General features: G+C 32.2%; 2 protein-coding genes across 2 annotated transcripts; both read left to right on the top strand.

Moving 5' to 3' along the window:
• Positions 1–512: 512 nt before the first annotated feature.
• LOC139517735 (uncharacterized) lies at positions 513–4,195 on the top strand. The gene is made up of 3 exons (XM_071309110.1): positions 513–792; positions 1,904–1,992; positions 3,793–4,195. The coding sequence occupies exons 1-3, from the start codon at positions 655–657 to the stop codon at positions 3,983–3,985; spliced, it is 420 nt and encodes a 139-aa protein (XP_071165211.1). The 5' UTR covers positions 513–654; the 3' UTR covers positions 3,986–4,195.
• A 2,460-nt stretch (positions 4,196–6,655) lies between these two features.
• LOC139517734 (calmodulin-4-like) lies at positions 6,656–11,395 on the top strand. The gene is made up of 3 exons (XM_071309109.1): positions 6,656–7,181; positions 8,149–8,237; positions 10,751–11,395. The coding sequence occupies exons 1-3, from the start codon at positions 7,044–7,046 to the stop codon at positions 10,932–10,934; spliced, it is 411 nt and encodes a 136-aa protein (XP_071165210.1). The 5' UTR covers positions 6,656–7,043; the 3' UTR covers positions 10,935–11,395.
• The last annotated feature ends 203 nt before the right edge of the window (positions 11,396–11,598 follow it).

Raw genomic sequence — 11,598 nt, 5'->3', positions numbered from 1 at the left:
ACATGATATCAAGCTTGTAAATTTACCAAAGATTATTCAAAACCAGCCAATAACCGGAACTTGATGTTATAGCCCATGCTATTATCTTATAGAAAAAGTTTGCTTCTGTTGCTTAAGTTATTTTCGGTATTTTTTTTGTGAATTATCATTTTTTTCAAACTTTCGTCCCTTTGTCAAGATGTTCCCTAACTCCTTCTTTTATCTTTGCCTTTCCATACTTTTTACCTCCATTTGTAACTTCTCAATTTATTCACAATGATCATTCGTCAGTATGTTCAAATATCCACTATGACAGTAAATATTTTTTCGTCTATTAACTCCTATCCGCCATCGCTGTCTCATAGTGGCATCATCGTCTCGTGCGTTTGATTCCCGACCAAGTCAACCAGTCATCGATCAATCCAGCCATCCAAAACTGTTTTGTGACTAATAAACTGAGTTTTATCTAGGCATGAATTAATAAATTTGTATGTTTGAACTTGTTGCGTAGGAAAAGGTAAACACTTTTATTCATTCGTAATTTACCTATAAATAGTGCACACCTGTATAAGCGTAGGAAGAACGCTAATTTATAATATTAAAAACCCGAGTATCGTTCGAAATTTATCAGTCGCATAATTTTTTAGAGTAAAGATTACATAAACTATTGCAAACATGTCTCACGGAAAGGAAGATATGAGACAATTTTTCCAAAGACTTGATACTAGTGGCGAAGGCCAGGTCCAGGTGACAGAACTTAAGGCGGGAATAAAAAGAGAATTTTGTCAGGACCTAAATGATGCAGCAGTTGTCGTAAGTTCATTATATACATATTTCATTTGGTATAATTCTTATCTACATTCATTGTGTAAGCTTATGTTGATTGGTTAGTTAGTGTTTAACGCCAGTGCCACTCTCAGCAATACGAGCTTATCGTGGCCGTAAGTTTTAATTGGTGGAGTAAGTCGAAGTGTGTCCGGAGAGAACCACCAACCTTTACCTACATGGCAATTCCTGTCAATAAACATTTAAGTGGAACGCATTTGCCACGTATGAGTTTCGAACTCACAACCTCGGTGTTGACAAGCTTGTGATTTAAAAGATGAACGATTTTTTTTAAAATTCTGTATTTACGTAAAATAAACAACTTAGAGCAACCGGCCGGCAAGTCCCCACCTTTCCTTCCAATTTTATGTATCATGTCTCCGCGTAAGCTGTATAAAGGTCAAATCACATGGTAATTGTTTTAAAGTAAATGAAAAAGAAATGTCAAATACAAGGAAGGTAACTTGACAGACATTAAATCATCGTCAAACATTCAATAAATACACAGGAACAAACTGTAAAAATGAGATGAAGTGTAAGATAAACAAGTCATACTATTGATATCGTCATTCGGAGATATAGTCAATATAACAGAAATCTTCAAAATAAGTTTTCGTGCCCATGCACACATGACAATGTAAACCTTTTCTATATTGTATACCCTTTCCTTAACTCTAGTGTGGGGACTATATTGCATTCATCTTGTCAATCTATCATGGATCCGTAGGGGGGTAGTAGTTATCCGTATAACGAATTTATCGGACGCTGGACTTTTTTTATGCGTTTTGTTGAAAAATAAACAATGAAACACAACAACATTAATAGATGATGTCACCATTAACGCGTGATGAACCCCCTATGAAACTTACTAACCCCCTACGGTCTCATAGGGGGTCACCACGTGACGGCGTTCAACCAATCACAACGTGATAATTTATCTGTGGTCCGATAAGAGCTGATAAGATGGCAATAGCATTGCTTCAGCAAAACCGGACAGCCATCCAATGAATGAAGAGAACATGCAAACGATAGTTTTTTAAATGATTTAAACGAAGATAATTGAATATACTTAATTATGATATTATTTTACTTTTTTCAGAATATGTTCATGGGTCTTGATATGGACGGTGACAATATGATTTCAGAAGACGAATTTCTTACACAGATGTGTGATAAAATTGATAGAAAGTAAGCATCTAAATGGTTAACTAATTTATACGTAGGATATGTACACTTGCTACGGTGTATTAACGACATCCTTTTAGATATACATGAAGTGTCATTTGTTGATATGTTCACATTCTGATTCATGGAAGATAACATGTAGATAAATTAAGCCTATGGCGTTCACGCTGAAGCAGACTTGCATGTAAATAAAATTAACTTAAGAAGTTCACTGTAAATTAAGATAGTGGGCTGATTCTAGAAAGTAGACACACGTAAGCCTATGGCGTTCACGCTGATGCAGATTTGTATGTAGATAAAATTAACTTAAGAATTCATTGTAAATTAAGACAGTGAGCTGATTCTAGAAAGTAGACACACGTAAGACTACGGCGTTCGCGCTGAAGCAGATTTGTAAATAAGTTTCAGAAGTTCACACTTAAACGGTTGGCTGATGATAGACAGTAGATATGCGTAATAAGTATGAAACATTACATGACATTAAATGAAATATTGGTTGATCTGGAGAAATTGTAGTTAATTTTTTGGCTTTCGTAAAACAAGAAAATGGATTTATAAATCCAGCTTTAACTGAAGTCTCCTATATAGAATGAAATTCAAAACAGTGTAGCTGTGGCCATTGATTGACACATTAAAATCATCCATTGACTGGGACAATTTACGTGAACGTTTGTCTGTAACGACCACTGTTCACGACGTACCTACGATAGACATTTAAACTGTGGGGTCACCAAAGGTTTCTTAACGCCTTTAATTATAAAATAATTCGAAAAATTAATCAGGAATATTAACCTTTGTGTTTTGATTTATATAATTGATATAAATCAAAATATCGTGTTATTTCTGATTAATTTTTCGAATTACTTTATTTAGGTGTTGAGAACCTTTGGTGACCCCATAGTTTAAGTGTCTTTAAAAAGTACATAGTGAGCATTGGTCGTTACATACAAACGTTCACCTAAATTGTTCCAGTCAATGGATGATTTCAATGTGTCAATCAATGGCCACAGCTACACTGTTTTGAATTTCATTCTAAAACTTCCCGAGATTGATTTTGGATGCAAGCAATTTCCTCAATAAGTTAAGTTTTAACTATGTACATATACAGCCTATAGTCGTCCCTAAAGTAATTGTCTTGCTGTCGGATGGTCATGTACATAAAATCGAAACAGTGTTTTGTTCTAGTATTCCTCGCACGAGGTTTATACATCGACAGTAGTTTGTTGTGCTTATACTAAACGTGTAAATACATGGTTTACATTTATTTCTTTAGTTTGCTCATTGGTCGGGTTGTTGTCTCTTTGACATTTTCCCTATTTCCATTCTCAATTTTATTTGTATTATTTTTTTCCAATGTTACGACGACGACTTACTGTTCCCATCCTAATGCAATCGTTTATTGGATTGTTTGTGTATATCTTTCAGACTTGCCTTCAGTTTATTGGATTCTGTATGTATATCTTTTAGACTTGCCTTCAGTTTATTGGATTATTTATGTATATCTTTTAGACTTGCCTTCATTTTATTGGATTCTGTATGTATATCTTTTAGACTTGCCTTCAGTTTATTGGATTATTTATGTATATCTTTTAGACTTGCCTTCAGTTTATTGGATTCTGTATGTATATCTTTTAGACTTGCCTTCAGTTTATTGGATTATTTATGTATATCTTTTAGACTTGCCTTCAGTTTATTGGATTCTGTATGTATATCTTTCAGACTTGCCTTCAGTTTATTGGATTATTTATGTATATCTTTTAGACTTGCCTTCAGTTTATTGGATTCTGTATTTATATCTTTCAGACTTGCCTTCACAGAGAAATTTAAACAGATGGATGCTGATGGTAGTGGATTTTTATCAAAGGACGAAATAAAGACAGCTTTACAAGAAATATACCAAGGTGACGAAGATGGTATTGATTCAATGTGTAACGATTGTGACAGTAACAATGATGGAAAAATATCATGTGAAGAATTCCTCAGACATATGAAGTAAACACCACTCGTTTCGTTAAAGCTGAACTGTGTATGGAAAATTCACCTTGCTACATGGCAAATCACGCCACTGAAAGCACAAAGGAAAATTCCATATGCAGTCAGATCGTTCTAAATAGTTAACTATAACTTTTATATGTTTTATAGACAAGGACTATTAAAAACAATGCAAGGCATTTTAATTATTAAAAATAAAATATATATTTCTATAGTCTATGAGTTTCGTTTTGTTTTGTAAAATTGTTAGAAATCCAGAATCGACCAATAGAAAATATGGTTGCTACACTTAGCCTTGATGAAAACTTAAGGTTACGGCGAGAGACCGAGTGGACATTTGTTGCTAATTGAGTCAATAAGTCTTACAAGATGACCTGATATGGTAGAGAAGCTGTCAAAGAGCAACCGTCATTGATTATCTTGTAAAAAGTTTCATACACAAAGATTTAAGAATATATCATTTTCAATTGTAAGTAACTTTAAAATAGTATATCAACAGCAAATAAAGCCATCTTTTATTTACAGTAATGAAATATCAAACTAATACGATATATTTCTTTACCCGTGTTCATTCTTTAAAGTTCCGTCTGTATACATGTATGTTATTGGGGGAAAACAAAATATAATGATAAAAGCAACCTAAATGCGGAATAATCAGACAGTTGGTTGGTATGTTGATGTGTTGTCTAGTCGTTTCTTATATGCAAGTTTTTTTCATGAAGTTATTCTTCCGTTTGCTTTTCCTGTGACGTTTTATATTCTGTTTATTTGTTCTGTCAATTTCCAAGGTAAAAAGGGAATGTTGAGTGCTCTTAAAACCCAAGCAACATGTATTGTGCATATGTTGCAAGTCATACGCGTTTTTAATTGTTTTATTATTATTTTTATCCATTTACCGCTCTTTTGAATTGTTTAATAACTTGTCAAACTAGGCGCGTTGTTGATTTATTTTCAAGGTTGTATATATACATGTAGGACTCAAATCTATGACGTGTTCCCAATCTATGGCAGATTCCTAATCTATGGCAAATATGACGTTACAAACGTCAAATCTATGGTAGGTTTTTGTTTTCTCCTAATCTATGGCAGATTTATGAATTACGTAATTTTCCGGGAAAAAGAGTAAAATATAACGTCACATTAAAATAACGCCATTTATAAGTCGTCGCCGACTTCAGCAAGTCCTGTGTTTAAAAATTTCCCTCTAAAACAATTTTCCGATAATTTAAAGAAATATGTGATCTTTTATCTATAGGACTGGTAATAATTATTTGATATACAGTCCGAATCCCGCGATAAAGAAAGGCACAGCTGTTTTAGTAGTGGATATTTTGGGAATAGAGTTATAGTTAATATTTTAGCGTCTACGGCTAGCAAAGTATTTAAAGTGAGAAAATGAAATTACAGGATACCACCAAGATGAATCAAATCGTCACCAATTAAAAAACATTGATTAACGCTAAAATAAATATTATGTGAAAAGTCAAACTGTTTAATTTTTTTTTTAATAAAAACTGCTTTCTTGTTTGTTAATGGACTTTTTTTTCTAGTTGTTTCAATTAATGGATTAAACTGGTACAATGCACAGATTAAGAAATGCTTATTTTTCCAGATCATTTAATCCTAATTTCGGTATTATGGCATATCACTTTTACACTTTTTTATGTTTGACATCACGATTTGGTTGACCATTATGGAATTTTTATTTCACAAATGATTTAGACATGATCCCGTTGTCGTACATGTCAACTTATTTAAGACAAGTTAGTGATCGTATATGTACTGCCTTGTTCTACATTTGCACAAAATCTGCCATAGATTTGGAAACAACAAAAAAACGCAATAGATTAGGAAATTACAAAACTTGCCATAGATTATAATTGTAAAAAGTCTGCCATAGATTTGGGATGACATGACGTCACATTTACCATAGATTAGGAATCTGCCATAGATTTGGAACCCACCATAGATTTGAGTCCTACATATGTATATATATAGCTTTTCATCCTTTTAATAAGCTTTCGATTTTCAAATGTTTTGGCCTGGAGCGTCACTAAGAGACATTAGTTGTCGAAATGCGCATCTGGTGCAGAAAAAATGGTACCGTTTATGTTATAACCACCTAACTTCTATGTTTTTTCATATGCATAATAAGATGTGGTATGAGTGCCAATGAGACAACTCTCCATCCAAGTCTTAATGTATAAAAAGTGAACAATTATATGTCAAAGTACAGCCTTCTACATGGAGTCTTCAAAGTTGGCTCACACCGAACAGCAAACTATAAAGGGCCCCAAAATGACTATATATTGTAGAACAATTTTAAACAGGAAAAGCAACGGTCTAATCTGTATTAAAAAAAGAGAAACGTTAAGATAATATTAGAGATTCCTTATTCCGTGTGTATTAGGTAATGAAATCGAAAGGAATCGACATTCTCTATCTTTTATATAGTCATCAGAGGTTTATGACTATCCAATAAAAAGTATATCTCGCCATCACACGAATTAGTATTTTCCTATCTGTTGAGTTAACAATACTTATGTATAATTTGTGTGCAAATCAATATATTGAATGATGTATATAGTAGTAATTCCCACCAGCAATTACTTGTCTGCTTATGTTTTTATATTATAACCTTTTACAATTGTAATGAGGAGGATACAATAAGGGAGTCGTTAGAGTTTAGACCTTCATTAAAAGTTTTAGAAGTGTTACATGTGATTCAATTTACCGCTTGACTTGATGACTTGCCCTCATTACTTATTTCTACAAGTTATTGTTAGATAATGTAGGGTATGGTAAACTTTCTCTTTATAGCTGAAGGTTGGATATTTTATGAATGAATGGTCTAAATACGTTTTACACCTATAGTAAAATCATTGTTAAAATATTTATCACGTGACGTGAACAATAGCCCCAGGACACAGTAAAAGTTAAATCATTTATCGTGGGATAAGTATTTGAATATATTAAAGAAACCGGTTGTCATCAGCTAACGCAGTCAGACAATATATTTATTTCATACAAGTTGGAAGGGGACGTCTGCTAAAGTTAACAAAATGTCTCACAGCGTAGAAGATATGACCGCACTCTATGATGAATACGACAAAAATGGAGATGGAAAAGTTTCTGTTCACGAATTGAAAGCTGGAATAAAAGCCAAATTTTGCGCAGATGTTGACGACAAGAAAGTAGTGGTAAGTTTTTTGGCCTATTTACTTTTATCTTAAAAAACGTGGAAATAAAAAAAAAAACACATTGTTTTCTGTTTCATTCGTGTAAGAATGAATTTTGATCGCGCTAGGTAAACTTGTTTTCTGGATGAATAATTATGCTAAACGTTCACAAATGACTTAGAACTGTAATCATATATTCAAACAAAATTGGGGCAATACAGATTTTATTTTGGCAAATTATAATTTAAGTCCATTGAATATAAGAAAGTTTTTTTAAGAACAAGAGCAAAACAATGCCTTAAACTTAAAAAACAAATGACAGAAATTAGTTTCAGACCCTTTTGGGAATCACATTATGTGTTTTGTGTACCATTGTTTGTCTGTTGTAACAAACTGCTATGCGTTTGTATCACGCAGTTACTGCGGCTGAGCTCAATTTTGACATCTAAATGTAACCGATATTTTGTGACTTTTGTCTTGAGCAATCTTTACTTCATATTAAGTTGTTAAATAGAGCATTACGAATATGTGGGTGTTTAAAAGGTTACATATACCATTGAATAACTCCGATGGTCAATAGAAATTACATTGTTTATTTTGGACAGGAGTTTAAACCCCTTTGAACCTGGTGATATGAAATCTAGTACTAAATTCGCAATGTAAAAAGTCCTATAAACATCTTAATTTTGAAATAATTGAATTTATAAATGAAGAAGAAACGTTTAATCTTTGTCAAAGGATTTAAGAAGATTTGTATCGTTTATTTAGGAAAAGAGTAACACGTCTTGCGAAATGAATGTTAATCCATATTTTTAGATATGAAAAAGATATTAAGAAAAAAACAATGGACATCCATTTCACATTTTTCTGTAAAAACAAAAATAGTTGTAAGCCGTTGACGATTTGTATCTTGTATATTGATGCTTTTGATTTTTGGAGATGTTTCTGTTTATTGGTTTATATTTAGATATTGCCAATCTATTTGTAGGCTATATTTCAAGGATTAGACATGGATGGTGACAACTGTATAACAAAAAATGAATTCCTTGATCAGATGTGTAGTAAAATTTCCCGGAGGTAAGACCGACATGTCCAACATTAAGATTTTATCTTTATCATTAATCTTGACAAATTTTCGTGATTCAAAATAGCATCTTTCCTTTGTAGTTTGACAACGATTTACGTGTCGAAAATATGTATCTTTCATCGGGTAAATTGTTGCAAAGGTTTTTTGAATAAGAGTCACTGTAAAGGTAGAAAAGCATTACAAATTAAAAAAACAAACCCAAACAATCAAACAAAACAGGAACAGAACAGAAAAAAACCCCACCAAATGCACCAGGGATTATCAACCCCCAGTTTTAGAACAGTTATACAATTTAATGTTTAAATAAAGAGAAAAAATTAAGCCAGTACCAGATTTCACATATTATTTTTCGTTATTTCCTTTCACATTATTTGTTTTACCTGACCAGAGTGAAGCTGCGTTCGATGCTCTGCTGATGTGGTAATTTACAAAAAAAAAAACAAAAAAAAAAAAAACGCCGAAAGTTGTGCTAAAATAATTTCTAGTGGTTTGTTACGTGTATAAGACGATTTGTATCCATTTAAGGGTTCATTTCTTTCTAACACAAACGGTACAAACAAACGGCTTAGCGCGCACATGTTTTGATCATTTCTTTCAAACATACGTTTGCGAAACTTACATAAGCTTTGACAAACTATGTGCACACGCTAAAAATGCGTACTGCAGTTTGTCGTTTGTACTACATTTGTTTCTAACTTCAACCTGATAAAACGATGTATTTGTTTCTACGTTTGTAAAAAGTCTGTTCACCAACAACATCTGTCTGCATTATTGAAAATTCAAACACGGTCAGTAAAGACTTATTAAATTTGTAGCGTTTAGAAAACAACAAACTCGACACAACGTTTACAAAATTTTGGTTAGAAAGAAATGCACTCTAAATGTCAACACTTCTCTCTATACGTATAGAAAGATCAAAGATAAAGTAATGAGTGTTCAAACAGGATATCGAAAACTCGCCGTTGTAACTTTGTATAACAGGAAATCTAAAAAGCTACACTGGTTTTAAACCGTTCAAATGATACTGGCAATATGTGCAATGCAATCATTTAACTTAATTGGCGATGAACGGATAAGAAAAAATGTCATTACTTTTTATAAGTACTACATATAGATACCAAATATAGAATGATCCTATTAAGAAACTAGTTGAGATAAAAAAAAATTAAAGTGAAAGGAATTGCCATTTATTTTAGCCCTTGTAAAATTAACCTGGGTAATCAATGTTAGTAACCAAGAATGAGAAGACAATAGAATTATTTATTAACCAACTTACTACAATATGTATAGAAATGCCCATGCTTTATAAAAGGAAAATTTCGACATCTGGTCATTATGAACGGAGAAATTGCTACAGCCAGTCATTACGAGATCTCAGTCATGCATTACGAAATCTCAGTCATGCATTACGAAACCACACCCGTGCATTACGAAATCACAGTCATGCAGTATGAACAGTTGAAACGGGATATCGATTAAAACAAAATGTCGTTTATTTCTGTAAATAAGTGTGACATTTTTTTATTCTTTTTTAAACTTAATATCATAAAAATAAGTTTAATAAATGATGTTCATTTACATTGTTTTGTAACGACTTGAAACGGAAATATTTCACAGCCTTTTTCGAGAACGATTTTCGATTATTATCACTGTTTCATTTCCGTTGTTCAATCCTCAGAATGCATTATGCAGACTTTACTGTCTGATTAATTCTTCCCAGCTACTTTTTATTTGCTAGATGAAATGAATTTTAATAGCATAAAATTAAGTACTTGGATGAGAAATCAGAAATTACATCTGACAGTCACAATGTTGACTAAAATTCCATGCGAAATTGAATGCGAAAAGACAAGTTGAAGTTCAGCTATGAAATTCCTGTATCTTCTTCACGGTAAGTTTTTTACTCTTTGTTTAATCGAAGAATAAAACCATTTAATAAAAATTTTATGAAACGGGCTTTTCTGTATTGGTCCTGTTGTAGTTTGTGGATAGCTGTATAATTTTGGATCCGAGACTCGAAGACTGTTCTTGAATGAAGTTGCCTTTATAGTTGGTTAATAAAAGTATCAATATATGGACTTTTTCATATTGGCCCTGTAACATGCCCTTGATATTAATAATGGCCTCGGACAGTTGTAATGGCCCTCGGCGTTGCCTCAGGGCCATTACAACCATCCTTGGCCATTATTAACACCTTGGGCATGTTACAGGGCCAATATGAAAAAGTCCATACATTAATACTATAGTAATAATCATTCATAAACTTTTGGTTTTAACATTTATCTACTAAGAACTCACAGTCGGTGCCGTAATTTTACGTTATATGCACTCGAGGTTTATCGATCCGCCCTAATTGGGATTTATATATTAAAAGAAAACAAATGACTAAAAGTATAAGTTTCTGATTAGTATATATCTGATTTGATGCAATCTTGTAAAACCCAAAATATATCCTTTTACGTGCAACAATCTTTCAGTATAACAATTCGACCTGTTATTTCAGAGTTGGATTCAGCAAGCAGTTTAAACAGCTAGATACAGACAACAGCGGATACCTCACAGTTCAGGAGGTTAAACCATTGTTACAAAATGATTACGACGATGGACAAATTGACCAAATGTTCAAAGATGTTGATGCTGATAGCAATGGCAAAGTCTCATGTGAAGAATTCCTTAAACTTATGTAAACTTTTGATTGAACAATATGACTTTTTTTTTACACATATATGTATTTCATCTTGCCATGTTAGATGTCATTTTTACTTTTCGAAATGTTTTTTTTCTTCATTTTCTTAGTATTATCGAAAGATTATCCTTTGTAGACAACACTGGATGATTAATTTAGACTCTTTTTTTTTATAGACTTTTGTAATCTTTATAATATCTTTAACTTTAAGGTGGCTTGCTGAAATAAGCTTAACTTTTATATGTGATGAATTTACCTGTTAATTTTGAGAAAACATAGACATATGCGGTTAAATTGTTTTGAAAAATTAATTTCAACTACAAATAAATACTAAGAATCTTTCATTGTGATAAATACTCTAAAATACTTTCTACATCAATGCAATATGAGCTTTTATAGTATTCACAATTTATATTATATTATATTATATATTACATTTTATTAAACTAACAAAATATGAAACATTTCTAGTTTGCTGAGTGTATACAAATAAATGGCACGTTCTAAGTGGAAATAATAGAATTGTTAAAAAAAAGAGTCCAGCTTTAAAACAACTGGTAAAGTCTATAATGTTTCAGGAGAATAAATCATGAAAATTATTAGTTAGAAGATAATTATGTTTACAAGGTCGAATAGTAACCCAACAACAGAAAGCGAGATGAGTA

Source organism: Mytilus edulis, chromosome 3 (assembly GCF_963676685.1).
Source record: "Mytilus edulis chromosome 3, xbMytEdul2.2, whole genome shotgun sequence".
NCBI lineage: Eukaryota > Metazoa > Mollusca > Bivalvia > Mytilida > Mytilidae > Mytilus > Mytilus edulis.
This window is presented reverse-complemented; position numbering and strand designations above follow the sequence as displayed.

Coding starts and splice junctions, on each gene's coding strand:
- LOC139517735 (XM_071309110.1), top strand. CDS start 655: ATGTCTCACGGAAAGGAAGATATGAGACAATTTTTCCAAAGACTTGAT. Junction 793..1,903: donor TAAATGATGCAGCAGTTGTC/GTAAGTTCATTA, acceptor TACTTTTTTCAG/AATATGTTCATGGGTCTTGA. Junction 1,993..3,792: donor TGTGATAAAATTGATAGAAA/GTAAGCATCTAA, acceptor TATATCTTTCAG/ACTTGCCTTCACAGAGAAAT.
- LOC139517734 (XM_071309109.1), top strand. CDS start 7,044: ATGTCTCACAGCGTAGAAGATATGACCGCACTCTATGATGAATACGAC. Junction 7,182..8,148: donor TTGACGACAAGAAAGTAGTG/GTAAGTTTTTTG, acceptor ATCTATTTGTAG/GCTATATTTCAAGGATTAGA. Junction 8,238..10,750: donor TGTAGTAAAATTTCCCGGAG/GTAAGACCGACA, acceptor CTGTTATTTCAG/AGTTGGATTCAGCAAGCAGT.